The sequence below is a fragment of the Nanorana parkeri genome, unplaced genomic scaffold, assembly GCF_000935625.1.
Source record: "Nanorana parkeri isolate BGI_ZX_2015 unplaced genomic scaffold, ASM93562v1 scaffold15, whole genome shotgun sequence".
Classification (NCBI taxonomy): domain Eukaryota; kingdom Metazoa; phylum Chordata; class Amphibia; order Anura; family Dicroglossidae; genus Nanorana; species Nanorana parkeri.
Window position 1 is genome coordinate 3847611 of NW_017306283.1, and position 21662 is coordinate 3869272.

Here is a 21662-nt window from a genome sequence, read left to right on the forward strand (position 1 = left end):
TCATTTAAAATACACCTATGATAAAAACGATAGACTTTCATTTCTTTGTAAGTTGGCAAACTTACAAATTCTGCAGGGGATCAAATAATTGTTTTCCACACTGTATACATATACTTATTACTATATATACCATACGTGTGCTGGTAACGTTTTCTATATTTCTATGAATTTATTAAAGTGACACTAAACTTAGAAGTTAAATCTTAAAAATGCATTCAAGTACCTTAACCTCCCTGTCAGTATGATTTTTTCTTTTTTTTTTCCTTTTTTCATTCTATTTGTTTTTGGGGTTTTTTTTCATTTTTTTTTTAAACTTTTCAATCTCCCGCCAGTTCCGCCCCCCTGCGAGACGGACGCTCGCAAGGAACGGAACCCGGAAGACGGATGCCAGCACCGGCCGGAGGAAACAGCGCAGCTCGAGGGACAAGGTAAGAGACTGTGTATTCCCGAGTGTGGCTCGGGGTTACCGCTTATGGTACAGAAAATTAACCCTGAGCCACACTCGGGAATACCGCCAAGAAGGTTAACTATTAACAACAATGTATCTTATTTGTGTATCACTCAACTCAACCTCAAATCATCTCTGAATTGGTGCTGACCCGGTCCTGCCTTCTGGAAGGTGGCTACTTTTGTTCCCCTTGATCCCTGTGTGTGTTGTAAAGTAGCCACCACTTCAAGCTCACTCCTGTGATGGACTACAATCTCAATACAAATTAGTAAACTAAACATGAAATTGTAGTCCATCACAGGAGTGAGCTTGGAGCGGTGGCTACTTTATAACACACACAGGGACCATGGGGAACAAAAAAGCCACCCTCCAGAAGGAAGGACAGTGTCAGCATGAATTCAAAGATGATTTGATGATCTACACCTGAGTGATACACAAATAAGATACATTTTTGTTCATAGTTAAGGTACTTGAATGCATTCTTAAAGTGTATTTCCACTTTCGCAGCCAAATTGGGATAACACCTATTTTAAATTTGATACATGTTCACATAGCATAAGCAAAACAAAAACATCAAAAAATGCTTCTTGCAGCTTAAACTGCTTTTACTTGAGTTAGAGTTTTAAGAGTTAAAATTTCTAGTTTTATCTTTCTATGCAATGATGAAGAGGCTGTGAGGGGTCTGAGGTGGTTTGTTCGCTGTATGTTAATTAATTAAGTGAATGAGAGAAACACAATTCTCAAATGTAAGTCCTAAGTCTTTCCATTAGGACAGATCATTAGGACAGATCACTGTGAAAAACCTGGAATCAAATGAGAATAATTTATTTACATTATTTTTCTGTATGTTGTGTGAATAGGATCACATAACAAACATATAGAGAGGTTTTCTCATGGCTCTGCCTCTAGGTAGGCAGAGCCAGCTGTCAGTCACACAGCTGGGCGGATCCAGACATAATTGTCGGGATCCGCTTCAGCTGCGACGTCCCAGTATACCGCGAGCTACAGCTCGCGGTATACTGAGCCTAGGGTGACGGGAGGACGCTAGTTTGTGTCCTCCCTTTACCCTAAGGAGAACTATGGGGAAAAGCCTTAACCCCACAGTTCTCCTTTAATGTCCCATTTTGGATTTGTGGTACAGTTATATATCAAGCACAGCACTTAGACATAGGTCATTTGGAAAGGATTCAAGTACAGGCTAGTAAAATTAATTGGAGTTGTGCTTTACAATAATAACCGTGTGTTGTTTTTGACTAAGATAATGTGTAAAACAACATTCAAGGTCAGTATGACAATCCATTTTTTGTCTGGAGTTATTTACAAAAAAACAGATTTGATCCAACTGCATTTGTTGGGTTAGGAACTATTTTTCCCCTTATGAAGCAAAACCAGCAACAGTTCTGCAAGTGTATTTATTTTGCCTTCCTTCAGATTTAACTGCTGGAGTTTGTATGAGGTTCAACTCAAAGCATGCATCTTGTTTCAAACAGATTAAAGTGTAAATGTCGACAAGTAGCTAAATATACAGTTGAAATAAATATGTGCCAATGGGCCTACCTGCAAGCTAACTTCTGCTCAGCCAGTTTTCTAAGCCAGACACTCATGTCAGACAGCAGGTCTTGACTTTTCTCCACATTATTTATAGTAATACAGTTTGGCCCCCTTCTCAAATCTGCAAGTTTTGTTATTATTAAATGTTCTAGATTTTCACTGCAGTAAAGCCAAATTGACTTAAATTAGTGGTCGGCAACAGCGGTTGGTACACGACGCCTATTTCACTGCACCCGACTATAACTGATAGCTTTCTAGGCTATCAATGTAGAAAAGGTATCATTTTATATATACTAATTTTATTTAATGTATACTATTTGAACATGTATCCTTTGTAAATGCTTTTCTTATTAATTAGGGCTGCGGAAATTAACGATTAATCCCTCGATTAATCGTAAAATTTTTTGATCAATCAAAATTATTTTGATCGATCAAAGTTCTTTTGATCTGTACTCACCTCTCCGCCCGCTTCCGAGTCTTCCGTCGGAGATCCGGTGACGTCACGGACATCGACGTAATTATTATTACTATTATAAAATAAACTGTATTATATAAAAGGGCCACAAATACAATTTCAAATTTCTGTTTGTGCTTCATTATCAAACACATTTCTCACACAGATGGATGCAACATGTTAATGACACCCAATGGAATATTACACTAATAAGTGTAGGTGTAGGGTATATATGAGGCACAGTAGATTGTCCGTCCCAGCAGAGTTTGCTCTATTATTTAAGACACAGAAGTCCAAAAGATAATTGCCAAGAAGAATGCTGTCATAGAGGTGTTTATTGTACCATACCAAGAAACTGTGAGGTTAGGATATATAACATCAGAAATTGAAAGATAACAGATCTGTTTTTTTACATCACAAAAATCCTTTGTAGTATGTAAACAAATCATTCAATACATCTGCGATTTAGTGAGAATTTCTGACACTGACACTTGTGGGTCAGACCTAAGGCAGCGTGGTAAGGGAAACTGCACCATGGGCTAAAAATTACAAATTGTGATTTTTTTTTTTTACTATTTTGTTCTTTTCTTCTGAGAGTATTGATTCATTCAAAAATCAATTAGATAACATCCTAAGAGAACGTAACATACAGTGATACAGGTACTCTTAAAAACTAAGACCACACAGGGACTCATATACACACACATGCACAACACAAAGATTGAACTTGATGAACATGTGTCTTTCTTTAACCTGTTGAGTTTTGCATGGTTATTAAGCCCCTTATAGATGTACAATTGCACCGAGGAAGTCTGAATGCCAGGGTAAAACTGCCATTTAGATATCTTCATGCACAGTCTCTGAAGATAAATGGTATTCACTGGGCTGTGTAGAATTTCTGCTGGATTAGCTTACAGGGAAGAAGAGTCTATGGGAAGAAAGTATAATGCTGAATTCATTGGTAAGCAGATAAGGACTATAATGGGAGGAGGGTGCCTACAATACATGTATGGTTAGTTTATTGAGGGTGGTGCATATGTTATGGATAGTTTGAAACAAATATTCTGTAATTATCACAGCTCTCTGCAGTTTAGATAATGGGAAGTGAGGGCCAATTCATAAATACATAGTTATGTTTTGCCTATTATTTTCTTTTTCAAAATGTAAAAATAAAAATAACCATTTCCTTTAAAGAGGGCCTTTACCCCCTTTAATGAAAAATAACATCAACATGCAGCCCTGCATCCTGATATGAAATCATTGTTCACTTTTACTTACAATTACAGTTTTTCCACTTCCTGGTCCTCTTAGGCATTAGTGATGTAATCCGGGCCTAAGATATGCATCCTGGGAAGGTTACGTCACAGTGCATAGCTGGGAAATATTATCTGTAGACTGAAAAATCTCACAAGATCTCAGGAAAATACATTTTTCCACCTGAGATGATGTGCATGGTCTCATGTCCTAGTCACATGTGCCAGAGTTACAGGAAGTAAAGGGAGATGGATTAAAGTTACTGTTCTTTTATTGAATTATATTAGCACAGATGTTGCTACATTGTTTGTGCCAACTGTGATTCCCACCACTTTAAAGGTTTTTGAAGTGGTGAACTGGCTCCACTCTCAAAAAATGCGGACAAAGTATGCACATTTAAACACTATATTAATGGCATTTGGGCTGCTCTTCTGTGAAAGAGAGGTGAATTTATGCCAAAGCATTACTTTGGCAGCTGTCATCATTCCATAAAAAAGAGGCACTGACGCCATGTGATAACCTGATGGGTTATTATGCATCTTGTTTAAAAGTTTTCACTTTCTGTTTACTGTTTGAAAAAAGTTCACAACTTTTGATCTGTTGGTTTTTTTTAATCACTTGCCATTACTAATTTTACATAAATGTGCGGACAGCAGTCCTCTCAGGGTGGGACAATATTTTGGGCCCTCTACATGTGCAAGTATAGCGATGGCACTGTCCAATGGACAATGCAGATCACAAAAAGATGGTACAGAGCCATTGAGAGGGGTTCTGTACCATGTGATCACTGTGATCAATCTTTTGCTGTGATCAATCGTTTACCATGTAGATCAATCACTGCATCTACATGGTAAACAATGGCTGCAGTCAGCAGCTGGCTCCCAATTTCCTCCCACACACTGACTGATGTGTGAAAGGTAAGAAAACTTCCTTATTGCATCCATCTGGTTCTGGATGACACTGGCAAATATAGTACCAGTGTCATCCAGTACCAGAAACAGTATCAACCAGTACTAGTGTTCATTCACCCCTCTACAGTATATGTCAGCTCTATCCTGTCTCCGAACTGACTTGTATATTAACCCCTCACCTCTCTTATCACATCTATACATTAACCCCATCAACCTCCCAATGTATTTAACCTATGCATTAACTCCTTCTTTCTCTCTCTGCATAGCCTGTACATTTGTGCAGGTTATGCAGAGTGCACCATTAGTGCACCATTATCAAGCAGTATGTTTTAATTCCTTCATTACCGGCATGTTTCCTTATTTTTAAAAAAAATGGCAAACAATCAGATCACCTTGTGTCTACTTTCCAAAACAGGGTCATTTCTGGGGTTTTGGTAGTGTCCTGGCATCTTTATTTGCTATGTTTTACAAAACATAAAGTAAGGGAAAACTTGTTTTTCACTTTGTTTGTTCTTTTTTCCTTTATATAGTAAAAAATCAAAAAAATACAAGTAGTTATTAACTAACACCAAAAGCAGGCTCTACCTGGCTAAAAAATAAAAATGTAAAAAATAATTTGTCAAAGTTTCACAGCACTGAAAAATGGCCTGGCGAGGAAGGGGGTTTAATATGCTGGTACTGAAGTGGTTAAATTAGTATATCACTTTTGAATACAGTGAGAAAATCTCTTATCTCAGTTTGGCATTTTCAAAGTTTGCTTCTTTTATAAATAATGGGGACAATGTTATGCTATTTTTCTTCAAAGAAAAGTCATGTACAAAAAACTGATGTATTTTGTTCAGTTTACCTTCTTTGTGAACAGATCCCAGAGTATTCATTTTATACGTAGTGATTTCTGATCTTTGATTTTGTTTTCAGTATCCCGTGGTGAAATGGAAGGACAGAGCAATGAAACAGTAGTAACTGAATTTATTATTTTGGGTTTCCCCAGTTTAAAGAAAATCTACCCTTTGATGTTCCTACTTTTCTTGCTGATATACATCTTCACTATTACAGGGAACCTCACCATTTTCATAACAGTGTTGACAAACCACAAGTTGCAAATACCTATGTTTTTTTTCCTCAACCATCTATCTGCAATGGAAATCTGGTACACTTCAGTCATTGTCCCAAAAATGTTATCCAGGTTTTTAACAAACAGCGGAAGTATTTCTTTTAATAACTGCATGATACAGCTGTATCTGTTCAGTTCTCTTGGAGCATCCGAGTGTTATCTACTTACTGCCATGGCTTATGATCGGTACCTAGCTATTTGCCAGCCTCTGCATTATGTTTCTAAAATGACCAACTTAACTTCACACCAGCTGGCCTCTGGGTCTTGGATTGGAGGCTTTATTTCACCAATCCTTCCTGTAGTATTAATATCTAAACTTAACTTTTGTGGTCCTAATCAAGTGAACTACTTCTACTGTGATTCTCAACCTCTTCTTAAACTGTCCTGCAGCAGTACCCGATTCACAGAGACAGCAATTTCCACACTTGCAACTGGACTTATATTCACCTCTTTCCTCTTAACTGTACTCTCCTACATCTTCATAATCTCCACAATTTTGCGGATCCCTTCAGCCACTGGAAGGAAGAAGTCTTTTTCCACGTGTGCCTCTCACTTAACTGTTGTCATGATTTACTATGGTACTATAACAGCCATGTACATGCAGCCCATGTCTCGATTTTCCTTGGATATCAACAAAGTGTTATCTTTACTTTATACAGTTGTTACACCTTTGGTCAATCCTATTATATATAGTTTAAGAAACCAGGAGATGAAGCATTACCTGAGAAAGTTATTTGGAGAAATGATAAACAAAAAGGATAGCATTGGATAAATAAACAAATTACCTTTTTGTGTGTTTCTTTGATTTAAAACACGTTTTTTATTTTAGGTAGTTCAAATACTTGAAACTTGCAGTTTATATTGAAGTGCCATATGCCGCAAACAAGTTGGCATGTAATAGGACTACCTGCACTGTAACATGATAAGTTGGAGTGGATGTCACTATTGTGATGTTCACCAGTAGCTGAAAGACAAGGCTTTCTCATACGCGTTTTCCCCAATCAGCAGTTCAATACCGAGGAAATGTCTTTGCATTTCATGTCTAGCTCAGCAGCACACTGTACCTGAAAATCATAGTTGATCTTATCTCTAATGTAACACCATAGTGATTCTGAAACTGTCCCTCTACCTTCATCACTGGCTCAGCAGCACCTTCATCTCATCCTATTGCTATCCGGTTTACTGCACCACATTACCATATTGTGAAGTACACCAAAGCACCACATCCCCCTGTTGACATACAGTAACTAGCAATTCAATTAGGCAATCTCCTGCTTTTGGCAAATCTGGGAAACCTAAAGGGAGACGCAGAGATTCTTCATATGCAGCTATTAGGGTGCAGGCAGTTTTTGGATTTGCAGCCCAAAGTGGTGGGCAGGCTGCACCTTGAGAGGCAAGGCAGATCTACCTTTCTTTTCTGGCATTGGGTGTGCTATAAAGCCAGAGCATGCAGAGGAGGTGGAGAAGGTGGTGGAATGAATAACAAAGCCTTCTTCCTTTTCTACTAATCCTGCAATTGCTTTGCAAACTGGCTTGAAGGAATCAGCAGTTATATTTCAGCACAACATTGTAACGCCGCCGGACCGCGTTCCCCTGTGTCAGCGGCGGCTTCCTTGCGTTCCACTGTGGAACGCTGGAAGCCGCTCGAGGTTACTCGTGACGCGGCGGCTGCGTTCCACGCTTGAACGTGGAAGTCGTGCAGTACGAACCGGGGCTCCTGCCCATGCCCAGGCACTATTGAAGAGCGTCAGAGAGGCAACATGGCGTTCCAAAATTGAGGTTAGAACGCCTGTTGCCTCCTGAACCTACTACCTCGTTGGATGCCAAACAAATCCCTGGACCTGCTGCCACCCCGCTGTGCATTGGATGCCCTCTGCTCTACAACTCATCGCTGCAACCACCTGGTCACTAACCGCAAGTACTGCTCCTATTGGAGCTTAGCTCACTTCAATACAAATCCTCATTGATGTATGGATTGTCTGTTTTAGGTGGTAACCGCATCCTGGGATTCCGTTAGCAACCATCAGTTATTATTTAGTTCGTGCCTTGTGTCACTATTCAGGTTATGAGTTAAATAACCATTGTTTGATACTGAACCTTTTTGCTTTGGCTGTGATGACTGAGTCTCAAACTCGCCGTTCAGATTGCGAGTGACGCCTGAGACTCAACCCTGAGTAGCCTTTTTTGCCAAATACCGCTCCGCAGTTGTGATCCCAAACAAGTGAAGTTCACATGTGCCTGACAAACATTAGTAATTTTTTGCTGGAGGATGTGCAGGATTTGATTGTATCTCAAGGTTAAAGATGAGACTGCCAGAAGCACAGAGGGAAGAACAACAGGCAAGGAGAAGCAATTGCCAGTGATGTTCCGGTAGCTGTAGCGTACTGCTATCAGTGGTGGATAAAGTCTGTGACACGGAGGAGGGAGCTGTATGTTCCGGCCAGGGATCGGCAAGGTGTCAGTGAGTGACTGCTTCTTACGGCCGCGGAGCGGGCAACAGAAAAGGAGAGGAGAAGCACGCACAGTGGGGGCTGAGCTGCAGAGCCTGAGGCTGTTTCTCGCTGCACTGGTAAGCCAGCAGAGGGCTGGGGGGAAAGCTGCAGCTGAGACTTGGTGTCCTGGGGCTGAGTTTTTATGGGCCACGCTGGTGCGTTCTGCAGAGGTCACAGAAAGGCCTTGTTCACGCCGAAAGCATGTGCGTTCCAGAGCGGTAGCTGTTGGAACGCACTGCGATAGCTGAGAAACTTCCCCTTGCGTTTTGGGGCAGGATGGGGCGTGGCGGTGCATTGTATTCAATGGCACCACTTCCACGCCCGCCCCCGCCCGCAGTGCAATTGAACGCCTCGCAAAACTTTGCCAGCGTTCCGTTCCACTGCAAACACAAAAAATATGCAACGCAAAGTTTTGCGAGGCGTTCAATCACACGGCTTGCGGGGGCGTGGAAGCGGTGCCATAGAATACAATGCACCGCCACGCCCCCTCCTGCCCCAAAACGCAAGGGGAAGTTTCTATGCGATCGCGGTGCATTCCAGCAGCTACCGCTCTGGAACGCACACGCTTTCGGGGTAAACAAGGCCTAACTGCAAACGCAAAAAAATAATGCAAGCCCTATTTTTTGCGTTTGCAGTGGAACGGAACGCTGACAAAGTTTTGCCACACGTTCGATCGCACTGCGGGGGTGGAAGCGTTGTCATTGAATTAAATGCACCGCCACGCCTCCTCTCGCCCCAAAATGCGGGGGGAAGTTTCACAGCGATAGCAAGTTCTAATCAAAACCAGGGATGCACCAATGCCGGTTTTTCGGTATCAAGTGCGAGTACCGATATTTTGCATTTGGTACTCGCCAATACTGAATACCAAATGTAGGCTAATATGTTGCGCTTGGTGTGTGTATTCACATTTTCCTAGCGCAATCAATGTGGATAAAATACTGAATACCAATACCGGTGCTTCCACTGGCATGGAGCAGGCTTCCCGGGTAATCAGGAAGGCGGCAGCGGGTAATGACATGCCGCCCGGCTTCCTGATTGCCAGGGAAGCCGGCTGCATGTTGTTTGGCCGGCTTAATTGTAGTTGGCCGGGAAACCGTCTTAAATAAAATATTACCCCCGAGAATAGACTCTGGATCCGCCCCTGACTGCTATGTTGGCTCAAGCAATGAGAAGAATGGGGATGATGATAAGGCCTCAGACAGAGCCTCTGTGCCAGAGATAGCAGAGGAAGAAAGTGAGGGAGAAGCACAACACCAGCTAGACAGAATGTCATCCAAGGGAAGGTTGCAGAGAAATGGAGGGAGCAACGGCTCTATTCCGCCGGATGGCATTACCATCCGGCGGGTGTAGACTACTAGTTTCCTCAGGTCCATTCTGCAGATCTTAGCAGTGTGGGCCTTTTTCCACAGATAGCACAATGGTGATTTGCAGCCTCTGTCTACAACATATCTAAAGTGGCAAATCTATTAGACATTTTGCTGACACATGATCGCTACCACAAAGCTAAATGGGAGCAGCATATGTATGATACTGGTCAGTATCTCTTGCTGTATCCTTGACTAGGCAGGTGTTTGTTCCCCAGATTCTGGAATATAAGTAAGAATATATGCACCCAGTCACACCAAAGCACAGCATCTCAAAGCCAGCTTGGTTAAGTTGCTGGCTTTATAGCTATTTACATTCCTGCTACTGAAGTCTTCCCATGTCATGTGGAAGCTAATGATCCTAATGTAGCTGGACCAGGCATCCAGCAGTAAGCTCCACATGACCACAGATACATGGTCCAGTAAGCGTGAGCAGGGGCGTTACATCTACTTCATGCCCCACTTGGTAACTCTACTGACAGCCAGGAAGGATTCAAGATGGGGCACACCGCTGACAGCTCAGTCACATCCTCCCCCCCCCCCTCCTCATTGGCCTCCTTTGATGACTGCACCTCAGGCAAAATGCCATATTGTTTTTCAGTTGGTATGTCTGGGGGACAAGAGCCACTGGATCCCTTCGGCCACTGGAAGGAAGAAGTCTTTTTCCACGTATGTTTCTCACCAAACTGTTGTCATGATTTACTATGGGCCAGAGCAGGCCCAGAGCTGGCTGACCCCACACCAAAGGTCATTCATGACAATGACAGCAACCTGCTGTGCACCCCTTGGTAGGAACAATTCACACACATATTGTGACTGACACACATACTCAACCTGATGATGCAGTAGTTCCTAGTTAGGTACCATGGCTTTCATTATATCCTAAGGCAGGGCAAATAAGTATGCTATAGCATTTGCACTTGCACCAGTAGGCCAAACATTGGTATTCATGCTAGTATGGGACAAGGACAGGCTTAGGGGATCAAGGGGATTTTTATCATATCAGTGGCTCCTCACTCAGGATTCATGTACCTTGTTGTCACCATTTGAAGAAGAAACCAGAATGGTGAGCCATGACAAGGTGGAGATCAGTTATGAATTGATAAGTTTGCCATTTGTTTCACAAGGTCGAGATCAGTTACACAATCCCAGTGGTCACCACAGAGCAGTAGAGACAAAGCAGAAGGAAGAAAAGGAGGACTTCCTGGTGTCTCAGGGCCCACATTAACCTGACTCCATCCCTGTGAGGCAGCACCAGGAGTAGCGCGAGGGTTTGGTTGAGAGCATTGAGGAGCAGGAGGACTTGGGGAGGCATCCAGAAGCTACGTTTGACCACACCCAAACCCCGTTGTACATGGGTGGGGGAAGATACAACCCCAATTCCAAAAAAGTTGGCACACTGTGTAAAATCTACATACATACAGAATGCAATGATTTGCAAATCTCATAAAACCAGATTTTATTCACAATAGAAAGCATATCAAATGTTTAAACTGAGAAAATGCACTATTTTAAGAAAAAAATACGGTAATTTTGAAAACGATGACAGCAACACATCTCAAAAAAATTGGGACAGGGCAACAAAAAGCTGGAAAAGTAAGTGGTACTTACAAAGAAGAGCTGGAAGAACCTTTTCCAATTAATTAGGTTAATTGGCAACAAGTCAGTAACGTGATTGGGTATAAAAAGGGCATCTTAGAGGGTCAGAGTGTCTCATAGGTAAAGATGGGCAGAGGTTCACCAATCTGTTAAAAGCTGCATCTAAAAATTGTCAAACCATTTTAGAATAATGTTCCTAAACGTAAAATTGCAAAGATTTTAAATATATCACCATCTACAGCATCTAATACTATGAAAAGATTCTGAGAACCTGGAGAAATCTCTGTGCACAAGGGACAAGGCCGAAGCGCGATATTGGATGCCCATGATCCTTTGGTGCTCAAATGGTACTGCATTAAATACAGGCATGATTCTGTAATGGACATAACTGCATGGGGTCAGGAATACTTCCAAAAATCACTGCCTGTGAACACAGTTCGCCCTGCCATCCAAAAATGCAAATTAAATCTCTATAATGCGAAGAAGAAGCCATCTCTGAACATAAACGCTGCCATCTTCTGTGGGCCAAAAACTCATTTAAAATGGTCTGTCACAAAGTGGAAAAACTGTTCTGCGGTCAGAAGAATCAAAATTTTACATTATTTTTGGAAACCATGGGCACCACGTCCTCTGGCCTAAAGAGGAGAGGAACCTTCCAGCTTGTTATCAACGCTCAGTTCAAAAACCTGCATCTCTGATGGTGTGGGGGTGGATTAGTACATATGGAATGGGCAGCTTGCACATGTGGAAAGGCACCATCAATGATGAAAGATATATCCAGGATTTCTAAAGCAAAGGTCACATATGAGTATTTATTAAACAAAATCTTATAACTTATCTTACTCATTTCAAAATGTAAACCTATCGTAAGGTTTACATTTTGAAAAACAAATTGATCTAAAGCCTCAACCTCATACCAATTGCCAAATGGTGGAAGACATGTTTCATAGCATAACTTGTGATCTACTTGTAGTGCAGTACTACATTGTATTTCCTTCAAATTCCAGAGTGCTAAAATAAAAGGTTCAGTGCCAGATTTCAGAGACACAAACCAGACATATAGCACAATGGCTGAAGAGCATGTAAGCAGCTTGACTGGGCAGCTCAACTGGTCAGCAATGTAAGCGGTAAAGTCATCTTTTCTCAAAAACTAAAAATTAGAGTGTATTATTTCAGAGACAGCAGCCAGAAACATTGCATAGACTTGCTGCACATTTTGTAAGCAGTGTTTTTGTTCATAATGTAAGAAGTAGACACAGACCAGGTTTTATTAGTGAAATAAAAACTACAGTGTATTATGTCAGAGATGAGACAAGATGAGACAAAAAATTGCATGGATGCACTGCATATCATGTAAGTGTTTGTACCAGGCTGTAATGGAAGAGGGAGAGACCATGCAGTTTTTATCATAAAATAAAACTGTCATATATTTTCTCTGAGAAAAAAAGCCAGAAATATAGTAGATATTCCGTGCACAGTATGTAAGCCTTTTTACTAGGCCTTCATTTCAGACAAAACTAATGAAAAGGGAAAAACCTTTTCACTCGTTTTGTTTGATGAAACAAATTATTATGCTGTTTCGGATTCAGAGGCATGGAACCTCCGAATCTGAAATAGCACATTAAAAAAACAGAATGCGTGGCAACCATATTGGCCACCTGCACATTCTGAGGTGGGTGTATGATGTCACATGGATGCAGCAAGATGGCGGTACCCATACAAAACAAAATATTATATCCCCGAATATAGTTTTTTGTATATTTGGGCATATAATACGTTTGTTCGAATTTGAATGCACATCTATAATGATTAGTTCAGGTACAGGTGACTCGGCAAAGGGGAATAAATTATTGCTTAGATGGTAACGTTCACTGGTTGACTGTCGACACAATACAGATGAATTAAATTAGTATTGTGTGACCTGGGCAGTAGGTGCCACACACACACATCGACTTCAGTGGTAGGTGACATGTTCACCCTAAACATGTATTATGCACTGACTTTAGATTTTTTGTTTTAAATTATGATCATATATATATATTCCCTTTTTGAATTATATAGATAACTTCCTCCTCTTGAAAAAGCGCCGTCAAGCGCGAAACGTCGAGATAAATTGCGCTCCTCCACTGTCAGCTATCCTCTATTGTTAAATTCTTGATCATGTGTATAATTCATTTTTTCTAATCATGTTATGAAATGCTATGTCATTTTATTACGCTACCTTTGGTATTCAATAATGTTGTTCACATTATGCACTGTGATTCAAATCAATCATGTTATGTAGATTCAAGGGATTGAACAGTAATGGAGTAAGCTCTTAGGGAGTTATCGAATCAAGTTGCTTTTATGAAATTACTCTGGTTTTCACAATTTAATACAAATAAATATATTTTTTTATGGTTTACCATCTTGGAAGTTGTCAATTGATGCCTAAAAACCCCAGCTTTTCTTTTCTTTGATACAATACAGATGAATGATTTACAACTGCCAAAGAACAGGTGAATTCTGAGAGAGGAGAGTAACTGCTGCCATAATACAGTTCACTGGAACAGATATTACTGTTTGCTTGGTACAAGTACCTTGGTGGTAGTTGGTGTTGTACACATGACTGCATAACCACCAGTGATACCCTTCCTTACCCAAACAGCTTTTGCCCACTGTACAAAAGCTTGGTTAGTTCAGTTGGCCAACTTTTAAGGAAAAATATGATTTTTTTTCCAGGACAGAGTTTGTACAAATAGATCAGGAAATGTCAATATGCTTTGAGGAACATGGGTTTATTCACAAAATGATAAGAGGCGATTTCAGGAAAGCATTAAACTTTCACAAGTATTTTTATTCAAAACAGAATGAATGAATTTCCAATGCAATAAATAAGCTTAAAAATCCTGTGTGTGGTGGCCTTGCAAGAAAATATCTTACATTTAAAAATGTTAACTAGATTATAATAAATTGCAGTGGAAGTGTGAAAATATGATTATTATTATTATATATCAATGCTAAAGGAAGTGGGCACAAAATACTGTGCTGCAGTGTTAGGGTACCACTAGGTCTGCAATCCAAATGTGAAGTAAGAGTACTAAGAAAGATAATGATCCAAAATACTTAAATGGTATGAAAGTTGATAAAGGGAGTTTAGGCAATAATTTATATCTGGGCTATAAACCAACATTTATCTAAATAGAAATAAAGAAATAATTCACATTATTTCAATTATTAATTTGCATTTTATTACAAAAAAGTAAGTACTATAGAGACATTGAACAACTTTCCTATTTACTCTGCAAATTCTATCCCTTTGTAGATAAATGAAAAACTAAAGTGACTAAAGCAAAGGTCACATATGAGTATTTATTAAACAAAATCTTATCACTTATCTTACTAATCAAGTTAAAAGAACATTTGCTGCCTTTTTTATGTCATTGTTTTTCAAACTATATACTAATGGATTAATGAGTGGTATCCCAACAGAGTAGAAAACTGTGATAACCTTATTAAAAACAAATGACTTTTTTTGGTGAGGTCTCATATACACAAACCCAGAAGTACAGTATAAAAGTAAAACAACAATAAGGTGAGAGGCGCAAGTAGAAAAAGTCTTCTTCCTTCCGGTGCTTGAAGAAATGCAAAGTATTGCTCTGATAATAAAAATATAGGATACCAAGATCATAGTGCAACATATACAAATGACTGTACTACAAAAGATAAAATAGATAAGTTCAGTTGTCTGAGTGTCAGTGAAAGCAACTTTCAAAATAGGTGCAAAGTCACAAAAGAAATGATCCATTTCCTTTGGAGAACAGTATGTCAGTCCTGAGATCCAGTAGACTGGTATTAAATTTCCAGTAAAACTACTCATACAGCATGAAACAATTATTTTGCTGCAGGTGGAAAAAGTTATAACAGAGCTATACCTGAGGGGTTTACAAATAGCCAAATACCGATCAAATGCCATTGAAAGTAGAAACATGTCTTCTGTGGTACCAAAGGAGAAAAAGAAATAGAAATGTACAATGCAGTCAGTGGATGATATTGTTTTATTGTCATCTATCAGGTCCAATAACATTCTCGGTAGTTTAGCTGTGATATAACATATCTCTGTCATTGAAAGATTGCAGATAAAAAAGTACATAGGGGTTTGTAAATGTGTGTTCATACAAACCAAAACTATAATAAACAGATTGGAGAAGATGGTTCCTACATAGACTACAAAGAAAAATATGAACAAAGAGAGTCGCTGATAATGTGAACTGGGGTACCCTACAAACTGAAACTCTGTAATTATGGTTTGGTTCCCCTCCATTGTTGGCAGCTATATGTTCTGGGTCACAACTCACAATATCTGTAAAATAGAACAGAATTAGATTATAAAATATACATGTTTTTTTTCTATCTTTGAAAATTGATTTTGTGAAGTTTAACAAGGTTCCTTAAGTTCTGAAAAATTATATCATATTCTATAAATGGTATCATATTCTATAAATTGTAAAACATTGTAGCAGTTTTAGGGAAAAAACAGATTTGAAATATTTTAAAAGCATGTAGTAGAATGATGGTAGTGTCTCTGTTATTACAAATGTATGTTAATTTTGACCAGGCACATCCAACGTATTAAGTTATTTATCAGTTCTAGGAGCCCAGTAAAGTATTTTCAGTGTGGGGATTTCAATGCTGAAAAGTAAATAAAACACCATTCCTCAAGTATTCTAACCTATCCCTAACAATGAAGAACACATAACTCTTAACCCTCCAACCATCTAAATGCTAAAACGGGCTACTGAACTCTTAAAATCCCCAATGCCTAAACCTACCCGCTTAAATTGAGCCTAACACAAAACTCTCATCTTAGGCCCCATTCACTCTAAGCGACATACCTTTTGGAGCGTATATCCGCGCGGCCGGGATAGCACGACTTTCGGGGCAACGTTCAAGCGACGATCCAGCGACGGTAGTGCGACCTTCACCGTCAGCCTGCATTAAAAAAATTGCAAAATCCATCAAAAAAAGGGTCCTGTAGAGCGACTACAGGACCTCTTCATGTACAGCTCCGTGTCGACGGGCGACACGGAGCTGTACATGAAGACAGCTCCATTGAAAATCATTGGCCCGCGACTTCTCACGATATCGCACGGAAAGAATGCACGATATCGCAATCAGCTCAGTGTGAATGGAGCCTTAATGGTAAAACCTAATCCAACCCATACAATCGGTGCTTATCACTTAACCCTTAAAACCCTAGCCTTAACAGTTAAACAAAAACCCATTAGTCAGAGACGTTAAAATTAATCTAACCCAAACTCTACAATAATATATAAAGGTACTCTAACCCCTTCTGCAGCATACCTTCCTTATCCGGACCCAGAGCTGTCAATGTTGAAAGATCATACTTTCATGGTAAAATAACAAAATTATGAATTATAGACCATGTAACACCAGGTAAATTGAGATGGCATTCTGTTGATCGGATACCCTTACAAAAGCTTTTATACTGTCATCAAAACTAGAATTTATAGGTGTTTGACAAATACTTTTCGCTTTCTGCATCAATTGTAGACAGTTGAATGGTACAATATCATATTTTAAAATAGCATTTGGTAGTGGTACTGACACACCCAAAATGAAAATTTTGCAATTTAGATTATGCGTTTTATGTTTAGTGATGGCACAGGATACTGTGTGAATATGTGCCATTTGAAAGAAGAAAGAAGAAATATTTATTCTCATGGAGATCACAGTGGGACTAATAAAAAAAATATTTATTGATGTCCTTAACTTTTGAGGGATCCAAAATAAATAGAGATTTATTACTGCCCCCAAAATATAAATATGATATTGTAAATATAAACTAGTATCATGGAATGTTTTAACTGAGTATACAGCGCTAATATTGGAAACAAAATACACGTGTATTTGTGTAAATATTTGTCCAAAGTGTTTTTAATCTGTGATAATATCGCTAAAATGAAACAACGTGTGGAATATGTTAGTTGACAAATTATTGTAAAATAATAAAAATGTATTTCTTGCAATAGTAAATGTGTGACATACCTATTGGGTTGCCCATGTGGCTTACAATATGTAGGAAGGACTACGGGGATGCTCAAGAAGAGACTAGAGGAACATATAAATAATATAAAAAATGGCTTCACTAAACATAGTCTCTCACGACATTTTAAATTGTTCCATAATAAAAACCCAAAACTCCTAGAGGTAACAGGGATTGACAAGGTTGAGAGTCATTGGATGGGAACGAACCTGACTCAGAAACTTTCACAAAACGAATCGAAGTGGATCTTTACGTTGGACACTATGACCCCCAAGGGACTAAATATCGACTTCGGTAATAAATAATAATTTTATATTGGTTTTAAAAATAATAAAACTATTGGTATGATACATTATTTTAAATATTTTAAGAATTGTTCTAATATTAATATATATTTTAAACTTGATTTTAGGCAATGCCATTATTATTCTATAAACTATTGGAATGTTCTATGGTTTTATAAGAACTTTTAATTATATGTCAGAATTAATATGTATTAAAATTAGGGTGTGTGAATTATACCACACTGTACGACCATATTTGATCTAGATATTTGATCTCTAGAGATGGTTAAAAAATGCAAGTGTGAAAGAATTAGTAGCTTCCTAATTTGTATCTATTTTGGGGAGATGTTGAAACAATCCCAATATATGGGGCTAGAGAGACATCTAGTGGCCCATTGAGGTAAAAACTTTGATGTACGCTATATAAGCTGGGATTTGGTATGGGGGGATAGACCTGCATTTTCAAGTGAGGACGTCGTTAATGATGAAACGCGTAGGGGCGAGCCTACCATACCAAACACGATAGCTTTCAGATCGGCCGCACGTAATTTTTATTGTCATTGAATTTTAACTTCTTAATAAACTACTCCTGGAACTATTACCCGATGAAAGATTGAATAGTACCATTTATGGTTTAAACTATTGACACTTATACGAGATATAGACAATTGAACTCTTAGCGCTGCTCATCCAGTTATATAATATAGTATCATGGAATATTAGAGACATGAGCCCTAAATATAACCAGGGTTGGATGTTCAAATATTTATGATCCCATACCTTGCATGGGTATGTCAGTACCAAATGCCGTCGGCAGTGCGGGGCCCCGGTGTTCGAACACCGGGACGGTGCACTGCCCCATATTGCAGGACCGGACCCCACTGAGGCTCTGGGGGTGCCCAGGACTGGACCCCACTGTGCCCCCCCACAGCCTCAGGCCCCGGTGCCCCGGCACCGGCTGCAACGGCGGTAGTTCCACCACTGAGCCCTACCCAATCTATTTGGATCCATAATACGGTACCACATAAACGCTTGCTACACAAGCTGAGGGCTATGGGCATAGATGAGGTGGTGTGTACGTGGATAAAGAACTGGCTACGGGAACGTGTCCAGAGGGTATCTGTAAATGGCACCTTTTCAGACTGGGCTAGTGTAATGAGCGGTGTGCCTCAGGGTTCTGTGCTGGGTCCCATATTGTTCAACTTATTTATTAATGACATCGGGGAGGGTGTTAACAGCGATATTTCCGTGTTTGCGGATGACACCAAAATTGGGAGGGTAATAGACACGGACTTAGACATTATAACATTACAGGAGGACCCGGATAAAATAGGGGAGTGGGCATTAATGTGGCAGATGAGGTTTAATGTCGATAAATGCAAAGTAATGCACTTTGGAATTAAAAATAAACAAATGGGTTATACAATTATGGGTATGCCGCTGGGGAAGTCAGAAATGGAGAAGGATTTGGGGGTCATTGTAGACCACAAACTGAAAGGTAGTTTGCAGTGCCAGGCTGCTGTAAACAAAGCTAGCAGGGTCTTGTCCTGTATTAAAAAGGGGATGTATTGCAGGGACAAGTCTATAATTTTGCCACTTTATAGATCATTGGTTCGACCTCATCTGGAGTACGCGGTCCAGTTCTGGTCACCAGTACTAAGAAAAGATGTCCTTGAGTTGGAAAAAGTCCAGCGGAGGGCAACCAAACTAATTAGGGGTATGGAGGACCAGAGCTACGAGACGAGGCTACTAAATTTAAACATGTTCACATTGGAGGTGAGGAGATTAAGGGGGGATATGATTTCCATGTACAAAATGTTTAATGGTGGTAGCAACATTAGCGATAAACTGTTTAAAATTAACTCCGTTACAAAAACTAGAGGCCATCACCTAAAATTGGTGGAAAAAAAATTCCAGCACAAGGGGCGAAGGGGGTTCTTCACAGTAAGATCAGTTAGGGTCTGGAACTCACTGCCACAGGCGGTGATTTCAGCAAATAATGTGGAATTGTTCAAGAAACTTTTGGACGATTTCTTAAGGGACCGTAATATACAGGGGTACAGGTACTCCTAGAATGAGATCCTAATAGGTTGGACTTGATGGACTAATGTCTTTGTTCAACCTCAAATACTATGTAACTATAATTTCGTCCAAAACAAAACTAATTCAGGTTTGTGACTGCTCTCTGGACAATCAGATGGGGCTTTTTTGGCTGTTGGGGGTTGCATTAAAGGCACGGTATTGTGACTTTGTTACGAAATGAAAATTCAGATGCATCCGAAATCTGTGGCTTCCCCCCCCCCTCAATATACTTTTGGAACTGCATAAGTAGGGCAATCTCTTCAATTTCTGGATACATAACACAAAATCAGAATGACTATTTCTAAGCATACCTCCAGCTTTGGCTCATATGTTGAAACAATTATTCCTTTGTGTGGGCTTTAGGCCTCATTAGTTACCTAACTTGTTCTTCCACCAACTGTGTAGTGGGCTATTTAGACTCGTATGGACAAATTCCAAGCCCCATTTGGAGTTTTCTATTATCCGACGACCCAAGCCTTATGGTGGTTTGGGATTCCCAGATGTCTATCTATACTATAGAGCCATGGTCATGCAGAGGGTTTTAGATTGGCATTAGATTGGCATTTCCATACTAAGGATAAACTCTGGGTTGCTATGGAAAAGGGAGGAATCTTGCTCATACACCCCTGGATGTTACCTGAATTTAGGGCATTGGCTCCTACGGCCTCCCCTCTTATGGTTCACACTCTACACATGGTTCAGTTGGGTAAGCACTTGTACTATTTTTAGACCTGGGCAGCTGATAGTGACAACAGTTTATGTAAATTCATTACTGGGAGCAGCTTGCTTACTGGAAGAAATGGGGGCACAATGGGGGTCTTTCCACTTTAATACTTGGAGATCTGCTCAATTACATAATTTTTTCTGCGCTTGGGTTGCGTTGATTAGACCCTTAGAGTTGCTTATTCCATTTGAAACACTATGTGCTTCTAAGTCTCCTCCTGCTAGAACCCTTTCCCTTATGTACAAAAGGTTGTTACATAAGAAATCTACAGGTTCATTGGAGAGTGGACTTGTGAGGTCACGATAACAGAACCTCAAATAGCACAAATTCTGAAACTCACACCCTTTTCAATGATACTAAAACCCAGGAAACTAATGATATAGTGATCACCCAATGGTACAAGGCCAAGATATACCCAGCAACATCTTCATTATGTTGGCGAGGATGTGGGTTAGTGGGTATTCGGTTACACATCTGATGGGATTGCCCTCAGCTCCTCCCATTGTGGCTTGATATCGAAGAGCAAATCAAGGCCATTCTTGACACAGACCTCACATTTCAGCCCTCTTCCTTTTTACTGCACCTTATGCCCTCCACAATGATCCAGTATAGACTCAGTTCCCTACCTCATCTCCTCAATGTGGCTGAGCACCTAATTCTGTTACACTGGGATCACCCTAAGGTCCAATGCAGGGCAGACTGGATCCATTTGGTTACAGATATCATGGAATCTGAGCAATGGAATGCCACATGTATTGATAAATATGAAAAACTTTACAATATTTGAGCCACGTGGATCCACAATTGCTCTATCCACTCAGAGAGTTCAAGGGCTTAGTGGTAGATTTCTTGCCTACTGACTTGTGAGGTCAGAGGCCTGGCTGAGATTAATAGAATCCTTTTTTTCTTGAGTTGAAATTGAACACCACAGACTGTTGGTATTAATAGCCTAGCTGCTCACCCAGCTGGCCTGCTTGTTTTTGATATAGTTACTGTTATTTTATTTTTTTTGTACTATGTTCCTATCCTCACATGTGAATTCCCCTGTTTTTTTTCCCTTTCCCTTTCTTGTTTACCTTCCTGAACCTTCCCTGCCCTACTTGTTTCTTGACCTGCACATTGGTGTCCCTGCTGAAGTATAATCTCAGCACTTGTAAACAATGTCATGTATTAATTTAGAGACATTACAGTAGACCTTCACCCCCTTTCACTAAAATCCCATTAGCATACAGCACTGCATGCTAATATGAAATCATCTTACATTCATTAATTTAACAAACATTTTTCTTTTACTTACTTTTTTAATTATTGTTATTCAATTTCCTCGTCCTCTTGGGCA

General features: G+C 39.9%; 1 protein-coding gene across 1 annotated transcript; it reads left to right on the forward strand.

Annotated features, from left to right (window-relative positions):
• The first annotated feature begins 5550 nt into the window (after positions 1-5550).
• LOC108788610 (olfactory receptor 6F1-like) lies at positions 5551-6504 on the forward strand. Its single transcript, XM_018558416.1, has one exon. The coding sequence runs from the start codon at positions 5551-5553 to the stop codon at positions 6502-6504; it is 954 nt and encodes a 317-aa protein (XP_018413918.1).
• Positions 6505-21662: the final 15158 nt, after the last annotated feature.

Bases quoted from the DNA above. Each gene is read 5' to 3' on its own strand.
- LOC108788610 (XM_018558416.1), top strand. From the start codon at position 5,551: ATGGAAGGACAGAGCAATGAAACAGTAGTAACTGAATTTATTATTTTG.